Genomic DNA, 19,626 nt, shown 5'->3' on the forward strand with positions numbered 1-19,626 from the left:
TCGTCTGGTTTTATTCCGATCCTGGGTTAGTTGACCTCCCTTCCTACAGGTCTGGTCCTTTTTTTCTCTCCCTCACATTCCTCACTCTTGGCTCAGAGTTTAGGATTGTGGAAGCCTCTTGAGCTGTGGCTGACACCGCAGGTTCTCGCAGCAGATCATTTCCCTGACGGATTCGATGGCGTTTCACCCAGTGAGGTGGAGAGAGCAACTCGTGAAGCTCATCAAATTGTGAGCGGCAGGTGTGGGAGACAATGGCTATGTGACAGCTACAGTGAGATAATCAATTGTTTTTTTTGGTCAGCCAGGTGTCTGACACACGTGGAAACCCATCACCGTGCTTACGAGCAGTCAAACCAAGCTGAGAATTCCATGTATCCCATCTACACATGGAAATCCCAGAGATACATTGTTGGAATGGAATGCCACCCCGTCGCTCCCTGGAGGGACACATCCTGCTTATCTAATTCCAGAAAGCATTAGGCGCAGGTTGGCAAGAGCCAAGGTTTGGGGGGACCCAGAGTGTGCGTTGGGGACTGTTGGTGTCTAACCAGCTAAATCCACACAGATTGCCATTGATCAACATAATTAACTAACCCCAACACCTTGAGTAAAAAAATGATTTTGTCCGGGGAGTCTCCATTCCAAGTCCACCACTCGCCCTCTCCTCAGCACAGCTTTGGTAGGAACTGGAATGGAATAAGCTGAACCTGATTTTATTCCAATGCAGGAGATTGGAGCGAGAGGACAATTAAGTTGGTAAATGCTATGTTTGTCTGGAATAAAAACTAGTTACTCAGTAGTCATTGAGGAGAGAGGGAAAAAAAAAGCATCACGGATTCTGGCATTGTGACTGGCAGCTCCGGGGAAGATAACTAAATACTCTGCAACTTTGGTTAATAAAAATGTTTTCTTTTTACATTAATAACATTTCAATTTTTCACATCTTTTACTGACATTCACAGCAGATGAATGATCAACCGTGATCAGTATTCCAGCACACAAAGGGGAGAGAGAGAGAGAGAAAAAATAAAGGAGGTGAACGGCAAGTTCAGTTCAGTTATTTGTGCCAACCAGTGACTTAACTACAAATCAACGAGATGCAATAACAGTAGTTTATAAAAGGCACATTTGGATCCTTAGCTACCAACTGCATACCCCCACTCCCATTCAATACCCCACCCCCATTCAATAACCCCACCCAATACCCCCAGCCCCATTCAATAACCCCACCCATTACCCCCACCCCCATTCAATACCCCCACCCACCCCCATTCAAGTGAATTTCTAATGTATGACTGACTGATAATTGGATTCACTTCATCTTTCCCCACATGCTCTGTTGGCAAGAGGACACACTAGTTTTCAACTGTACAACTATGAGAGACAGAGTTTCCTCCCCATTCCCACAGGCACAACATTACAGCTGAATACACAACACCAGGTCACGATCAAGAACGATGGGACAAGGGACCACGATAATCCTGACAGATACTGACATTCTAAGGCAACTCGCAAGGATGATCTTAGAACAATGATGAGCCAAGAACCTGATCCCAGCAACTGACGGGCAAAGTCAGACACAAGCAAAGAGAGGGAGAGGGAAGGTGCCACATGTGCAGTGGGACATTACAACTAATGATCAATCAGCCTGTGCCACAAAGAAGGTCCACATTGAGCGCCAACCCTTTCAACAGGTGTGAAAAATCACAATTATTTTGGGGCTGTAAAGTAATGAAAAGGGAAACACTTTATTTTGACGCCTTGATACAATTTAAATTTGCTGTTTTGTTTCACTGCTGCAGGCGGTTGTGTGTTCGTGCCTGGATGTCAGTTTTTTGTACTAAGCAAACGCAAACCAAATGACTTCACCTGACTGAGCCGCAACACACTGCAACCAGCCTACAACCAGCTGCTGGTGACGAGAGTCCCGGGCAGCTCTGTGTTTCAGCAGGACCAGAGGGAACTCACACACAACGGGGAAGGAATGTCCTGCCTCACTGCAGGTAAACAGCAGCTGCTCCGAGCATGGAACAGAACAGCTCCTGATCCAACTCACACAAATTGATCAATTAACCTTTTACAGTGAGGACTCTGACAACGGGCACCTGGGATAAGTCATTAACCCCACATAAACTAATCACTCCCTCAATATCCCAGCTATTTGAGTACTTTGGAGAAATTGTACTTTGGAAAGCTAGCCAAATCTGTTAAGTAGTCATTTGAGCTATTTTCCTCTGAGCTGACATGTTATCAGAGTTTCCCTGTGTAGTATGTAAAATGCTCAGACTAGGTAGAATCAGCCCCCTGGTACAGCCCGCACACTCGCAGCCTCTCATGCCACCTCCTCCCCAGCGTCTGGGACCATCATCAACAACGACTTGCATTTTACACCGCGCCTCTCACACAGGCTAGCGGCCCAGAGCGCCTAACAGTGGCGGAGTTCAACACAAAGCGACTTAATATTTAAAATCGAGCTGAATTCTGCAGATTTCTTAAATCCATCTGCGCAATTTCAAATTTTAAGACAAAACGATGCTGCAGGCTAAAGCCAGGTAGGATTGCAGGCCTCTGCAGAGGCACCAGAGCAATTGCAACACTCACATGTGACAGAACAATTCACAAATGGATTCTTTCTTAAACTGCAGGTTTGGAGAAAGTGTTGTTTGAAGCGCAAACATATCCGGGCAAACCAGTGACAATGGGGTTGAGCTGAGCCGGGCCGAGGCAGAGATGGACTGAGGAAGGTACGCAGCACCTGCTCAGTGAATGCTGATATGAGGCAAAGGAACATTCACCTACCTGACTCTTCTCCCTCTCTCCCATATTTACATTCAAATCTCGTGCTAATCCCATGGACAAAGAGAAACATCCAAATGATTCCAATTTGATAGGAAACCTATTCAGCTACATGTTAGGATATCACTAGGTTCACTTTGGGACCACTGGCCTCAGGTTAAAATTCTCTCAAATATGTACACACCCACCCACCTCTCACTCCCAACCTCATACTGTATAAATACAACCTCTTAACTACAGGTTTCTTTGTGCAAATTATTTTGCCTTTTTTTAGAAAAATAGACCACTGGTTTTCTTGTGAATGACAGACCAATACACACTGGGCTACTGGTAGGATCTATTGGTCCAACCTTCACTGCATCTCAGGGTGGGGGTGGGGAAGGAGGTGGGGTAAACAGACCCAGCGTGATGTTATTGGAGTCTGAAACTAGGAGATCTGAAAACCAATCCTTTGTAAAACCTTGCTGCCATTTTAGGTAGACGGCCATTAATCTGGTCACTACACATCCCTGTTGAATGAGCCAGACATCAGACACACTGAACCTGGCATTCCTGGGTATGTTAACTCTCCTCTTCAAGACACACCTTGGTCAAGGTCACAGGTTTTAACGATTCGTTCACATACTGGAAAACTTTTAAACACCTTCTTCCCCCCCCCCGACACACACCCACAGCCGGAGCAGGCACAAGGCAGGGAGCAGTTGTCCTTTAGTAATTCAGTAATTGCACAGACCTGGTTATTGAAGTCAATGAGGCAGCAGGTTAGAGGTGCTCAGTGGCGCTCCAGCCAAAGCTCACACCAGACCCTACCCACGAGGAGGGTCAGGCTGCCCGAGCCAGTGTCCTGTCTCACAGGGGCAGACGGACGGCTATGTGGCAATGTGCGCAGAGGACTGGATGGACACAAACTCCCGCAGAATGTTCTTGGCCATTTCCACGTTGTTCTGTGCGATGAGCAGAGCTTTCTGAATGTCCTGATAGGAGTAGCCCTGGCTCAGCAGGCAATCAATCTCTGCAGTCAGAGTGGGAGAAGGCTGAGCGTTACAGCTGTTTAAGCAGCTGGGAGTGGCCTTGCGCTCAGAATTCATCCGGCGAGGTAACGGTTTGGGAGGTCTTTCGGGCACGGAGGAATCTGAGGGAATACAAACAGCATAAAGACGGTCATGAGGCCTCCGATCAGCCACTGAAAAGAATTCAGCCCCAACATCAATAGTCCTGATCAGCAAGTTTGGGGTTTGTGACTGGAAATGGCTGGAACCAGCTATTGTACAGAACAAATGATAGGACGAAAATGCCACATTAATTAATATAATAAAAATCCTTGCCTTTGATATAGTGCTTCACACAATATACTGTAAAGTGAATTGACGATGTATTCTGTAAGCGAAACATTTGTATTTAAAGCTCTAAGCTGGATCAATCAGACATGCAGACACCGAGCCAGCTCGCTGTATAACTGGAGGCGCTGAGGTCGCTGCCCGACGTAGCTCTCTGAGCTGAGCTGCACTCACCTGCAGTGGGAATTGAGGGATCAGGATCAGCGGCTATTCTTCGGAACGCCGCAGTATCCGACAGTGTTCTGCGAGCAGGCGGGAGCGGCACTGGGGCTTTTGGGAAGTCGTAAGCTCCGTCCTCAACACTTTCCTCCCGCTCGGCACCGTCACAGCTGATACAATCACCATTATCTGCAGAGTGAGAAGAACACGATTAATAATAATCTTTACATTTGACCCAGCGCCTCATCACGTCTTCGGGACTTCTCAAAGCGCTTCACAGGATACACTGTAAAGTGCAGACTGTGTATTTTGCCGGCGAAATGCAGCAGCCAATTGCGCTCAGCAGCGTCCCACAAACAGTCATGGATTGAGTGACCAAATTATCATTATTAATTTTTTTGAAGAGATTATTATTCCAAAAAGCGATCCACCAATCGACTAACAAGCGGATTCTGACTTACTGCTGGGTGAACAGAGGAGTGTGGAATGAGAAAACTTGCCCAACATTTCGCCCTCCCCGTGAATTGAACCCAGGTCTCTTGCTTGCTGAGGCGAGGACTCTAACCACTGAGCTACAGGACTCTAGTAGTCGATCAAAGGAAAGGGCAAACTTCATTAATAATAATCCTGGCATTTGGTATAGCGCTTTTCATGTCTTCTCAACGTCTCAAAGTGCTTCACAGAATATACTGTAAAGTGAATTGACTGTATATTTGTGGGCAAAACACAGCAGTCAATTGCGCACAGCAACGTCCCACAGAGAGCCGTGGATTGAAGTGACCAATTTATTATTGTTTTTTTTCTTGAGGGATTAGGCGTGTGTAGTGGAGTAAGGAAATTTGCCCAAGGTTTCGCCCTGCGAGGAATTGAACCCAGGTCTCTCGCTTGAGAGGCAAGCACTCGAATCACTGAGCTACAGGACTCCATTGATAATAATTAGCCTGCAGTGTGATATGGAGCAACTGGGCTAGGAATAGCTCAGGTCTGAGCTGTTACCTGATTTAAGCTAGGTGCCAACAATTAGTATTTGGGCTCTGGTGGAAGGGGCAGAATGAGCCACTAACATCAGGAAGAAGAAAAATTAGGAGAAGGTGAAGGAAAACTGACTGACTTATAATAAACTCAGCAAACACACCATTCAGGAACTGGTGAGCAAAGTAACAAAAGGGCAAGGAATTAACCGGAGTACACATAGAACAACCATTAACCTCAGGTCTTCAGACCTTTCCATCTCTGTAGAAAAAAGCATAGCAAAAATAAACCACAGGACTTTGTCACTGCTCAGTTTTTTTTCAAAAAAGGAATAATGGTGGTGAACACTACTTAAAAGGGTGAAGTGATTGGGACAGAAGTAATAATTCTTGCATTTGCTACAGCGCTTGTAATGTTAAAACATATCAAAACTCCCAATGTTTTGCCCAATGTTTCACCCAGTTCCAGGAATCAAACCCAGATCCTCTTGCCTGCAAGGCGAGCGCTCTAACCACTGAGCTACAGTACTCCACGATTAGCTGTGAACATGCAAGCGAGTGACCGACACGTTTAAAACAAGGCTCTGCTTTTCATAAGAGAAAACCTACATTTTTCACCACTTTCTTATTGTTGTTGCTGTATCTGCTTCCTAAACATAACACAATTCACACAGGCCGAGTGCCCAGATGTTACCTATTGTGGGCAGCTGTGAGTCAGCGTTGAGTGTCTGAAACGAGGCTGTGAATGTCTCGCTTGGTGGTCCCAGTGCGTCCGGCTCTGTCGACAACATTCTAATAAAAAGATAAAAGACCCAATGATCAATCACAGAGCCACAGCGCCCTCCGCCCAGTCCCCTGGATAAACAGCATGAGGAGTCCCAGCACTCTGTTACACAGGTAATGATAACATTCCTTGCATTTGATACAGCGCCTTATCACATCTTCAAGACGTCTCAAAGCGCTTCACAGGACATACTGTAAAGTGAATTAACTGTATAACTTGTGGGCGAAACTCGGCAGCCAATTATGCACAGCAGCGTCCCACAAACAATTGTGGATTAAGTGACCAAATTTTTCAAAAAATGTTTTTAATAAAAGGATTATTAACCCCGGAAAAGCGATCCGCAAATCGACTAACAAGCGGGTTCCTGCTTACTGCTAGGGAGACAGAGGTCTATGGAGTAAGGAAACTTGCCTACCATTTCGAACCCAGGTCCTCTCGCTTGCAAGGCGAGCGTTCTAACTACTACGCTACAGAACTCCACAAGCAGCACGAGGAGTTCAAGCACTCTGTTACTGAGGGAAGCGCTCTGGGACGCTGTCCGGTGTGAAGGGCGTTATCTAAATGCAAATTGTTGTTGTAGTAATCCCAACCAGCACTTACCCATAGTTGTAGGTTCTTAGCGCCTGTACAGAGAGTCTGGAATCCAGGGAGGACGTAGCGCAGAGCGGGGCGTGCACTGGCAGTGAGGATGGAGTCATGTAGTCCGTATCTTCATCATCACTGCTCTCTGAACGTTCCTCTGTGTTTAAAGGCTTTGGCAGTGGCCTGCGCACATCACACGGCAGAAAATAATCTCATTTCTGATCTCTCGTCAGCACGACTCAAACTCTGCAATATGTCCCTGAGTAACAGTGTCTTACATTACCCTCACTCGCCACTGTATAAACAGTGACACTGTACAGTTATGCCATGAGTAACTCTCATCAACTGAAACAATAATCAGACAATAATTATTTATGAAGCTCTTTTAGGATACTCTGACGTAAGGTGGAATAAAAATTCTCCTCTAAGTTACTAAGTTACTCCGTACACCAGCCACTGTGGAACACAGGAACAAGAAGAGACCATTGAGCCCCTCAAGCCAGTTCTGCCATTCTATTAGATCATGGCTGATCTTTACCTCAACTCCAATTACCCTCCCTTACCCCACAGCTCTTGATAGCCTGACCTAACAAATATCTATCCACCTCAGTCTTGAAAAGTTGAATGGATCTGGCCCTAACGCACAGCATTTTTGGGGCAGGCAGTGCATTCCACATTTCCTTTGCATAGAAAAATGCTTCCTGATTTCACTCCTAAATGGCCTCTGTCTAATTTTAAAGATGTTACCCCTTGTTCTGGCTCCACCACCCCCCAGAGGGAATGGTGTCTCTGGGCAGCACTCACCGTGTAGCGAGCGAGTAGATGGCGTTGGCTGACATGGACGGCTTGACCTTGGAGCGGTCGTACTCTGTGATGTCACTCATGGGGTAACCCTGCCACAGTGAGAGGTCAGTGAGTTAGAGCTGGGCACTGGCTCTCCCTGCCCTGACCACCCTAACCCCAGCCGCACCGCTCAACAGCAGAGCCTCCCCCAGTCTCCACAGCTGCTCAGTACAAAGACCAGAGCGGCTCCTGCTCAGGTTCCTCACACACGCTGCGGACTCAGTCTCATCAGCAAGTGGTAATTATAACAACAACTGATATTTACACAGCGCGTTTCACATCAGGACAACGTCCCAAAGTGCTGGATAGTCAGGGATTTGTAACCGAGCTGGGGGGATCAGAGGGGTGGAGGGCGGGAGGATGGGGATAGGAGGGTGGCCGAAGGCAGAGTCAAAGAGAAGGGTCTTGAGATGTGCTTTGAAGGAGGCAAAAGAAGAAGGGAGGTGAAGGGACTGTGGGATGGAGATTCAAAGTGTGGGGGCAGAGAGCTGATGGTGGGGTGGGCCGGGCAGGGGACGTGCAGCAGGCTGGAGCCCGCAAGCGGAGGGAGCGGACAGATAAACTTTAGAACCAAACACAGTCCAAGACAGCCAGAGCTGGACTCAAGCTCACTCTGTGTGCAAGCCGCAAGCACGTCACATTAAACAGGAAGAAGAAGCTGTTAGTTTCATTCTTCTGTCCTCTCCAAGGTAACTGGCTTCAATCACTTAGAATTAGCTGCTGTCAGCACTGCCAGGCAAATCCACCTCCTTATCACATCCCAACTCTTCAGCTACTGACAAACTACACAGCTTTACACGAACACTGTATCTGTCAGCAATAAATATAGGTTAAGCTCGGAGACTGCAGGCTTTCAGTAGATGCTGTCCAGACTCCTGCAGAGTCCAGACTCTCCTCCAGCTAATTTCGATGTCTTTTTTTAACCGAAGGGATTTTTCCCCCGGAAAAGCAATTCACCAACAGGGTTCCTACTTACTGCTAGCTAAACAGAGTCGTGTGGAGTAAGGAAACTTGCCCAACGTCTCGTCTTGCTCGGGAACTGAACCCAGCTCCTAACCATCATGCTACAGTCCTCGCTACCAGGTCTGAATCTAACACCCAAGAGTAACAAGAGTTAAATGAATGGCTCACCGTTGTAACTTCCAGCCCGAGAGAGCTGCTGTGCCTAACGGCCTCAGGTCTGGTGTCCATCTGGGCTGAGAGGGCCAGGGGCAGAGAGTGTCGGTTTGATAACTCTCGTCCCGCCCATTGGTCCCCTGCAGTCAGGGTCTGCAGTGGGGGTTTGGCCCCCAGGGGTCGCGATTGCCAGGTTTCCCCCACGCGGTTGGGAGGTGCCGGGGGCGGGCGGTCTCTGGCCAGCAGGTCGCTGGGTGTGCTGGGCAATGGCCGCCTCTGCACCCGGGAATCAGTGCCCGGGGCCAGGTGACGGTCTGGTGGGGGAGGCGGGAGGTCGCGGTGAGGAGGAGGAAGAGGTAAAGGCTTGTCCTGTTTGTGCAGACCGCTGGTGGAGGCCTGAGCAGGGACAGAGAGAGAAAGAGTTACACTCTGCTTATCAATGCTTCGCACATTCAAATACAATAATTCATCGTGGGGAAAGGGCAGGCAATAATACTTGCATTTAACATACACTTTTTCATGTGGAGTGCTTCACAGGATATACTGTAGTGACTGTATGTTTTATGGGAGAAACGCGGAAACTTGCGCGCAGCAGCGTCCCACAAACAGTTGATGATTGAATGACCAAATTATTAACTTTTTTTTGAAGGATTATTACCCCCGGAAAGCGATCTGCCAATCAACGAGCAACCGGATTCCGACTTACTGCTTGGTAAACAAAGGTGTGTGGAGTGAGGAAACTTTCCTAATGTTTCGTCCTGCCAGGGAATCAAACCCAGGTCCTCTCGCTTGCAAGGCAAGTGCACTAACTACTGAGCTACAGGAATATTTTGGCCCCCTCCCACCCTGTTTCCTGCCCATGCACCCACACTTGGAAGCATCACCCAGCAATACGCTCTGAACGCCTACCTTGGGTGAGACACACTGGGCACTGGGAGCACTGGAGTTGGTGGAAGGTCGGTACTGTAGGAGGTCTAAGCGTGGAGGAACTGGAGGAAGGGCGGAATTGGGAGACGGGGAAACTGGAGATGCCGGCCGCTCAGTCTGTTTGAGAAACAAACAATAACCTAAAAACTTGAGCAAATCTCAAAGAATCAGTGTCATCGGTATGTAACACATGCAGTGCCTGAACTCCACACACATGCTGCCACTACGTTGCAAAGCAAAGCAGTTAATCCTAACAGCAAACAGAAAAAAAGTAAGATAATAAAAAGGACGTATTCTTATAGCGCTTCATCACGTCACAATGTACTGTCATGTGTAGTGACTGTTTTTTTCTAGGGAAATGTGAGTCATTTTGAACACAAAGGTGTTTAAAGGTGGAGCTGCTGCCTGCTTTTACCCTGCCGGCTGCAGGTGGCAGCAGAGCACCACCAGAGATGTCGGCAAAGTCCAAACCAGCAGAGAACGAGGGGAAAGAGCCTTCAGAGCAACTAGCGAGAGTGTCACAAGGCCAGCGGGGTTGGGGTAGGGCTAAGGGGTTCATTCTCTTGAAGGCTTTCTAGTCACATAGAATGGTTACTGTTTGATTAGATACTTGTCTGAGGAATGAGCCTGGAACTGCACTGGTGCCAGTGACTCCTTCACAAGCTTCGCTGAGAGGAAGAGACAGACAAAAGGGCCAGCGAGTAAGTGTCACCTTGGAAACAGACAATTTATTCATCATGAACAGCATGTCTTCTCCTCGTTCATCTTCATCATCGTCGTACAAGGGTGACATCATGGCCTCCATCCCCAGACGGCCGTGGCCTGGTCCGTCCTTGGGGTCAAATGGGTCCACAACGATTGGCTCAGTGCCCTTTATCTCACAGCGACAAAATGGGCAGCCTTGACCCTCCGATTCCTACAACAACAACAACAAATTACACTTGCGTAGCGCCCTTAATGTCAGAAAGGTGTTCCTGGGCGCTGGATAATCGGATTTTGGACCTGAGCTGGGAGTTGGGGTCAGGAGGGATGGAAGGCGGGGGGGAGGGTGGCTGAAGGCATGGTCAAAGAGGACAGGACTTAAAGGAGGCAAGAGATGGGGTGAGGCGGAGTGATTGCGGGATAGGGTTCCAGAGCGTTGTCCTCTCATCTCCAGACACACATCAGGACAAGCAAGAGGTTACCTTAATAACGAGAGAACAGACAGGGTTCAGACACCCTGATATCTGCTCTCGAGATTGCTCTACACAGAACAGGAATGAGAATCGGGTAGATAATAAATAATAAGAATCCTTAATAATCCTTGCATTTGATTTAGCGCCTTATCATGTCTTTGCGACATCTCAAAGCACTTCACAGGATATACTGTAAAGTGAAGTGACTATATTTTATGGGTGAAATATGACCGCCAATTGCACACAGCAGTGTCCCAAAACAGTCGTGGACTGAGTGATCAAATTACTGTTATTTATTTGAAGAGATTATTGCCCCCTGAAAAGTGATCCCCCAATTGACTAACAACTGGGTTCCCTAAGTAAACAGAGGCGTCTGCAGTAAGGAAACTTGGCTAAGGTTTCGTCCTGCTCGGGCCTCAAACCCAGGTCCTCTCGCTTGCAAGGCAAGTGCTTAACCGCTGAGCTACAGTTTACACACAACTTACACATTATTGATGCTAATGTCCCATTGAGCTGCTTTACTTCCTACCTGCCAGGATGTCAGACAGGACGTACACATGAGGTGACCACACGGCTCGATCTTCACGTCCTTATCATTTTCAGCACAGATTTTGCAGAGCTGGAAGGTAGAGCCCATCTCGCAGTACAACTCGTACTGTTCCTAGCAGAGCAGGCAGGCACAGGCTGAGTTAGTGAAGACTGGCGTGGACTTCGTGCAATTCAATACATTAAATACTTGATAGTCATATCACACAATGAGCGCTGCACAGCACGCTGGGAAAACAATGGGGCAATCGTGGGTTACTTAAACCATGAAACACTGGACTGTTTGCGGATAAAGCTCGGGGAATTAAATGCTTTCTCCTATTGTATTCTCACAGTGACATAAAAAGAATTATTTGCAGTAGTTTCCAGAAAAGCATCACATATTTCACAAGGAGTGAATAATTGGAACAGTAAGTAAGATATCCTACACATTAAGAATTTATTATTAAAACCTCCCTTCGCAAACTGGAGGAGGAGCGAGGGGAATGATTACCTCCTTTGGCTGCTGGACATTTTAGAGCGGTTGGCAGCCTGGAGTTGAACATCACCATGGTTTAAATTCTTTTGAACTCAACGCACTGACAGATGATCCACATTAAGTAATACAATGCTGCCAGGAGCAATGTCACTTTGTTAAAAGCTACTGAAAGAGCGGCAGCTCAGCGTGAGCGACTGCCTACCTGGGTCACTTTGATGTGGTCGTGTGGTGTGGGCTCACACAGGCCAGTCAGATCCGGATTCTGACTCCGTCCGTCAGGAAACAAGTAGCTAGAGCAGGGAGAGAAGCAGGTCTGACATTCACAACACTGATCTCACATGTACAGTCAACATGCCCACACACCACACCCCAACACTCCCAATGTGCGCCTCTGATGACACTGAAGGTTAAAGACTGGCTCGCCGAAGGTTGGATGGCCAGAATGAGGAACAAGCAGAAACATATTACTAAAAATAACAAAATGCACACCCATCTTCTATGATTTAGACACTCAGAGAATGTGTGCTAGCAACTACCTGCATAGCAAGTGTTTACCCACGCTCTATCTCTTGAATAATAGCAAGTGAGTGCACTACAGGGCTGGCTCACTGTGTCACAGACAAACCTGTATTTCCATAATTCACACAAACTGAGAAATAACAAAGCTCAATGGCATTTGCATAGGATGTTGGATGAGCACAAAGTAACATTGCTTCTGGCAATTATATCCGTTAGTGACAAGATGCTTTTTTCATGCTTGCGAAACAACAACAGCTGACATTTACACAACACTTTTCATGTCAGGAGAACATTCCAAGGCCTGGACAATCAGGGATTTGGACCAGAGGTGGGGGTTTGGATCAGGAGTGGTGGAGGGCAGGGAGGGTGGGGGTAGGAGGGTGACCAAAGGGGCAGTCGAAGAGGAGGGTTTCGAGATGTGCCTTGATTGAGGCAACGGAGGGAGTGAGGCGAAGGGACTGAAAGATGGCGTTCCAAAGAGTGGGGGCAGAGCAGCTGAAGACCCGACTGCCAACGGTGGGGGAGGCCGGGTGGGGCGTGTGGAGCAGCCTGGAGCCTGCTGAGTGGAGGGAGCAGATAAGTCAATATGGTGTTAGCAGGTAAAACAATGAAGGATCATCAAAGTGTAAGGCCATTCATTTCCAATCAAAGCTGCTGAGTTTTCAAGAAGTTGGTAACCTACAATCCTTCGCGGAACCCGTCAATCAGAGCCTGGAAGAGGGGCTTGTTGTGGGGGATGGTCTGCAGGATGTTGCCGTCTGCAGTGACGTAACCGATGGCCCACTGGCCCAGCCGGGTGCAGCTCAGGCGGAAGATATAGCTGAAGGAAAGAAGCATTTGGTCAGTCTCCAGAGCTTACTTCAAGCCACAGCTTTCCTCTTCCCCCTCTTAACAATAACAACAGGTCATTCAATCCACGGCTGTTTTGGAATACTGCTGTGCACAATTGGATGCTGTATTTTGTCCACAAAATGCAGTCACTCCACTTTACAGTATAATAACCTTTGGATTTGATAGAGCGCCTTATTACATCTTCGAAACGTCTCAAAGCACTTCACAACATATACTGTAAAGTGTAGGGACTTTGTATTGTTGTGGGTGAAACCTGTATATCCTGTGAAGCACCTTGAATTGTCTTGATGATGTGATAAGGTATGATACCAAATGCAAGGATTATTATTATAATAACCACAGTCAAAACAGAAATCGTCACAGCTTTTAAAAGGGTGTTAGGAAAATATTTGAAAAAGAAAAATATAAAAAGGGGAGTGTGATGGGGAGATAAGCGGGGATGTGGAACTAAAATTATCTCTTTCAGATGTGCTAAATTGCCTCCCTCTGAGCTCTAACACTCTAACTCAATCACAACTTACAGGAAGTATAAATTGCTTTCGGCACAAACTGTGAATTTCAAATGAACCGACAGCACATAGTTGTGGAGATCTCTCTCCCCTGAGATGTTACTGCAGCCTACAAACTCTTACCTGCCGGGTTTGTGGATGAACTTCTGGAGTCTTGCCTTGACTTCATCGTAGGTGAGGAAGGCCATGTAGCCGGGGTGAGTGACAGCAAGCGAGTTCCAATTCCTGAGCAGCGAGGACCATGGCTGAGGAGACAAGCATACAAGATGAGACCACAGCTTCACAGTCTGACTCAGAGGGTGATATTTTTAATTCTGGGTGTGGGGTCAAGTTCTATGTGATGACTTTTGAGCCCACAGTCAAGACTGACACTGCAGGGCAATATGGCAGGATGGCTGTATTGTTGGGAGATGCTTTCATTTGAAGACGAGACATTAAAACTGAGGTCCTGTCTGCTTGTTCAGTTATTTATTTGCCTACGAATACAGTCACTGCACTTGACACTCAGGTGAAAGTACAGCATTAAACAACTGCACCATCCAACATGCAATCGCTCCTGTTCTCTGACCTTCACACTGTAACTAAGGTATGTGGCTTAATATATCAGCGTAGATCATTAAAATAATGATCTTTGCATTTGCTATATCTTCGAGACATCTCAAAGTACTTCACAGAATGTACTGTAAAATGAATTGACAGTATATTTTGTGGGTGAAACGTGGCACCCAATTGTGCACAGCAGTGTCCCACAAACAGTGGTGGACTGAGTGACCAAATAATTATGATTATTATTATTTTTAAGAGATTACTACCCCGGGAAAAGCGATCCACCAATTGGCTAACAAGAAAATTGCCTAACGTTTAGCCCGCCTGGGAATCAAACCCAGGTCCTCTCACTTGCGAGCTGAGTGCTCTGACCACTACGATTCCATAGAATATCACACCAGAGGATTTTAACGGCCGCTGCTATACTGAGTGGAGTTGGAAGATCCTGAAACTACATCAAAGGGTTTTCCTCTGCCCAAGTGTCTGCTTTGGAAATACACAACTAAAGCTGCTCAGCCTCACCCAACCACAGCAGATTAGGCTGCTGCTAGTTTTCTACAAGATGAGGTGAAGTTTTGAGGTCAGTGAACAAGCTGTACAGTAGACATTCCCATGTTTACTGGGCCTTGTATTAAAATTAGTCACATTTCCTCTCAAAACTTCCTCTTATTATTAACTGTTTGTACATTAGAGGGAACAGAGCAGAAAACACTACTTTTGCTAACAGTAATGAACAGATGAAAGCAGCAGTATTGATAATAACTACATTTGATACAGCGCTTTATCACATCTTCGAGACGTCTCAAAGCGCTTCACAGAATATACTGTAAAGTGAATCGACTGTATTTTGTGAGCACATAGTATCCATAAAGATTTTTTTAAAATCTGATCTTAAAGAACACTGGATGTAAACCCAGCAGTAAGCATCTTCAGCGACAGAGTGTCCAAGTCCTGATCCGACTGCCTGTCAGCCTGTGCATTGGCTACAATCCCAGTCCCCGTGTCCTGGTTTAGATGTTAAACTCGTAGCACAAGACTAACTTGGTCTCATCCATTCAGTGCCTGTTAAACCCCAAGCTTTTAGCTTTCCTCTGGTTCAATCACTATTTCAAGCAAACAGGAAACACAAATAAAAATCACTGTTACCTTATAAAATGGAAGTCGATTTTAAAGACAAAATGGTACAGGGAATGTGCTGATTCTGGGAAAATACACACACACACTCACTGTCATGCAGGCAATGATAGAGAATGCAATCGTCAGCACTATTAAATGTGAAATGTATGTAGGAAATCAGGAATGTCACATTCCCTTCCATTAGAACAAACCTTTCACAGTTAGAGGAGAAATTCGGATTTGAGGATTATTAAAAAAATGTATGTTCAGTGTTCAGGTCAGAAGAAGGAGCTTTGGATCATTGTTCGATTAGTTTATTTTGCCACTAATTCTTTATTGCTCCAATTCTCCCCCATTTAACCTCCTTGCTAGGGTATTCATAGCAGCTCCCGCCATCCTCACTCTCCCTCCATCCACAGATATAACCTGGTTTATCATAGCCATTCAGGTTGGGGGTTCTCCTGCTGATCTCCCGAAAGTTGTCTAAAAGCTTTAGCTTTCGATACTGGTCACATGGTAGCAACCAACACTCAGTCACAGATCAGGGCTTCTTAATCTGGGTTTATAGGTTGCCTTTGTGATATTTAACACGCTTCAACTTCCTAATCGAAGTGGGATCCTGTGAGCACTTAATAAGGAAGGATTCTTTTGATAATAATAATCTTTGCATTTGATACAGCGCTTTATCACGTCTTTGCGACGTCTCAAAGCGCTTCACAGAATATACTGTAAAGTGAATTGACTGTATGTTTTGTGGGATAAAGGCGGCAGCCAATTACACACAGCATTGTCCCCACAAACAGTCGTGTATTGAGTGACTAACTATTAATTTTTTTTAAGGGATTAAAAAAAGCCATTTGCCAATCAACTAAAAATCAGGTTCCTACTTACTGGTAGGTAAACAGAGGTGTGTGGAGTAAGGAAACATGCCTAACAACAACAACAACAACAAAATTACATTTGTATCGCACTTTTACTGTCAGGAGAATGTCCCAAGGCGCTGCACAGTCAGTGTTTCGGACTCGAGCTGGGGTTCGGGATTGGGGAGGATGGAGGGCAGTGGAGGAAGGAGGTGAAGCATGGTCGAAGAGAAGGGTCTTGAGATGGATCTTGAAGGAGGCAAGGGAGGGTTGAGGAGGGACTGTGGTCTGGAGTTCCAGAGGGTGGGAGCAGAGTGGCAGAAGGCCCATCGCCGATGGTGGGCCAGGCGAGGCAGGGGACGTGAAGCAGGCTGAAACCCGCTGAGCGGAAGGAGCAGGCAGGTAGGGGGTTAGGAGGTCGTAGAGATTGGGGGGAGCAAGGCCATGGAGGGCTTTGAAGGTGAGGACCAGAATATTGAACTGTATTCTCTGTGTGACGGGAAGCCAGTGGAGTCGGGCGAGGATGGGGGTGATAGTGTCGGGGAGCCTGGTGCAGGAGAGGACACGGGCTGCAGAGTTCTGGATGATCTGCAGCCTATGGAGGGAGGAGTTGGGGAGCCCAACAAGAAAGGAGGTTGCATAGTTGAGCCTCAATGTTATGAATGAGTGTATGTGGGTTTTGGTGGCCTGAGAGGTGAGGCAGTGGCAGAGCCGGGGCAATGTTGAGGAGGTAGTGGAAGGCAGAGCGGATTATGGCATGGATGTGGGGTAGAAAGGACAGTTGAGGGTCAAGCAAGACGCCAAAATTCCGGACTGGCTCAGTGAGGTGGAGTGTGCATCCTTGGATGGTGATGCTGTCAGTGCCTAACGTTTCGCACTGCCCAGGCATCGAACCCAGATCCTTTCTCTCGCAAAGCGAGTGCTCTAACCACTATGCTATAGGACTCCACAATGATGACATGAGGGAATGTGTTTTTAAGCAACTGGGTGCATAGCTGGTGAAATATAGTCCGCTACTGAACAGGGAGTTTATAGGACCACTTGTTTCCCTGTGTGCTGTCCCACCAAAGGGGGCCTGTGCCACTGGTTTTCGAGTAAACTGGATAAGGGTGAGTCAGTGGATGTGGTCTATTTGGACTTCCAGAAGGCATTCGATAAGGTGCCGCATAAAAGGTTAGTCCAAAAGATAAGGGCCCATGGAATTGGGGGGAGCATATTAACGTGGATTGGGGAATGGTTAACGGGTAGGAAACAAAGAGTAGGGATAAACGGGTCCTTTTCAGATTGGCGGGATGTGACTAGTGGAGTGCCACAAGGATCAGTCCTTGGGCCTCAGCTATTTACCATCTACATCAACGATCTAGATGAGGACATCGAAGTTAATATATCTAAATTCGCTGATGACACAAAACTAGGAGGAAGTGTCAACACAGAGGACAACATTAAAAAAATGCAGCGAGACATAGATAGGTTAGGTGATTGGGCAGGTAGGTGGCAGAAGAAGTATAATATAGGGAAGTGCGAAGTCATCCACCTCGGTAGCAAAAACAGTAGAGCGGATTATTTTTTAGAATGGGAGAGATTGGAATGTGTTAGTGTCCAGAGGGACTTGGGTGTCCTTGTACACCAATCACAGAAAGTTAGTCTGCAGGTGCAGAAGCAATTAGGAAGGCGAACGGTGTGTTAGCATTCATTCTGAAAGGATTAGAGTATAAGAGTAAGGAAGTCTTGCTGTAACTGTATAGGGCCCTGGTGAGACCACACCTGGAATACTGTGTGCAGTTTTGGTCTCCTTATTTAAGGAAGGATGTACTTGCCTTGGAGGGGTGCAGCGTAGATTTACTAGGTTAGTACCAGGGATGAAGGGGATGAGTTATGAGGATAGGCTGACCAATTTGGGCCTATATTCTCTAGAATATAGAAGAATTAGAGGGGATCTTATAGAAACCTATAAGATCATCAAAGGGCATGATAGAGTAGATAGTGGGAGATTGTTTCCCCGGTTGGAGAAACTAAAACCAGGGGTCACAACCTTAAAATCAGAGGCAGCCCTTTCGCACTGAGTTGAGGAAGAACTTCTTCACTCAAAGGGCAGTGAATGTGTGGAACTTACTACCCCAAAGGGCTGTTGACCCTCAGTCCTTGAACATATTCAAGACTGAGATAGATAAATTTCTTATTGCTAAAGGGATTAAGGGATATGGGGATAAGGCAGCGTCAGGTTATTAGCTGGAGTTAGATTAGAAGATCAGCCATGATTGAATGGCGGGGCAGGCTCGAAGGGCCAAATGGCCTACTCCTGCTTCTACATGTTATGTTGTGGGTCTGGCAACCTCCACTTTGGTTTAAGTGGCTTTCCTGTACAGGAAACTGCAAAACTCATAGGACAACAAATTTGTAGGTTAGATACAAAACAACTGAGCGGTTGCAGCTGTCTGTGAAATGAGGAGCTTAATTGATTGAACGACCTCTTCTTTGTGGAGTCCTGTAGCTCAGTGGTTAGAGCACTCGCTTTGCAAGTGAGAGACCTGAGTTCAATTCCAGGCAGAGGGCGAAACCTCGTGCAAGTTTCCTTACTCCACACAGAGCCTAATAATAATCCCTCCAAAACCAAAACAATAATAAATTGGTCATTTTCAATCTACAACTGTTTGTGGGACATTGCTGTGCGCAATTGGCTGCCGCGTTCGCCCACAAATATAGTCAATTCACTTTACAGTGTGTTCTGTGAAGCGCTTTGGGACGTCCTCCTGACATGAAAAGCGCTATATCAAATGCAAGGATTATTATTGTTATTATTATTCTGGCTCCATAGCTTTTATTGTTATGCAGACGTGCAGCACTTTTACAAGGCCTCCCCAGCACACAGGCTCCAAGCACTGCTACAGTACAGCTCAACGCGATTGCTCTACAGCTGTACATTCAGTTGATCCTCGTTAACAACAACAAGTTGGATTTATATAGCGCTCTCCACGCCGGACGGCGTCTCAGAGCGCTTCACAGTAACAGCACAAAAGGAGGTCATTCGGCCCATCGTGTCTGTGCCATCTCTTTGAAAAGAGCTATCAGATTCAATCCCACTCCCCCGCTCTCTCTCCCCATAGCCCTGATCAACCCCACTCCCCCTCTCTTTCCCCATAGCCCCGGTCAACCCCACTCCCCCGCTCTCTCCCCATATCCCTGATCAACCCCACTCCCCCTCTCTTTCCCCATAGCCCTGGTCAACCCCACTCCCCCGCTCTCTCCCCATAGCCCTGGTCAACCCCACTCCCCCGCTCTCTCTCCATAGCCTTGATCAACCCCAATCCACCGCTCTCCCCTCATAGCCCTGATCAGCCCCACTCCCCCGCTCTCTCCCCACAGCCCTGATCAACCCCACTCCCCCGCTCTCTCCCCACAGCTCTGCAAACTCACCAAATAATTATCTGCTTCTCTCTTAAAACTCTCATTCAGAACTCTGCAGCTCGTGTACTGTCCCGCACCAGGCTTCGGGACCACATCACTCCCACC

At 47.0% G+C, this 19,626-nt stretch overlaps 1 protein-coding gene across 1 annotated transcript in view; it reads right to left on the reverse strand.

Annotated features, from left to right (window-relative positions):
• Positions 1 to 1,270: 1,270 nt before the first annotated feature.
• The window catches only part of cbl (Cbl proto-oncogene, E3 ubiquitin protein ligase), a 58,867-nt gene continuing 40,511 nt past the window's right edge, over positions 1,271 to 19,626 (reverse strand). Inside the window, exons 5-16 of the mRNA XM_042343842.1 lie at positions 13,718 to 13,839; positions 12,916 to 13,053; positions 11,917 to 12,004; positions 11,220 to 11,351; positions 10,228 to 10,431; positions 9,498 to 9,632; positions 8,604 to 8,984; positions 7,434 to 7,522; positions 6,648 to 6,812; positions 5,958 to 6,055; positions 4,308 to 4,481; positions 1,271 to 3,928 (exon numbers count right to left, since the gene is read on the reverse strand). Coding sequence (XP_042199776.1) covers positions 3,666 to 3,928; positions 4,308 to 4,481; positions 5,958 to 6,055; positions 6,648 to 6,812; positions 7,434 to 7,522; positions 8,604 to 8,984; positions 9,498 to 9,632; positions 10,228 to 10,431; positions 11,220 to 11,351; positions 11,917 to 12,004; positions 12,916 to 13,053; positions 13,718 to 13,839 — 1,989 coding nt within the window. The 3' untranslated portion in view covers positions 1,271 to 3,665. The remainder of the gene's footprint in view (positions 3,929 to 4,307; positions 4,482 to 5,957; positions 6,056 to 6,647; positions 6,813 to 7,433; positions 7,523 to 8,603; positions 8,985 to 9,497; positions 9,633 to 10,227; positions 10,432 to 11,219; positions 11,352 to 11,916; positions 12,005 to 12,915; positions 13,054 to 13,717; positions 13,840 to 19,626) is intronic.

The sequence above is a fragment of the Callorhinchus milii genome, unplaced genomic scaffold (genome assembly GCF_018977255.1).
Source record: "Callorhinchus milii isolate IMCB2004 unplaced genomic scaffold, IMCB_Cmil_1.0 Scaffold25, whole genome shotgun sequence".
Classification (NCBI taxonomy): Eukaryota; Metazoa; Chordata; class Chondrichthyes; order Chimaeriformes; family Callorhinchidae; genus Callorhinchus; species Callorhinchus milii.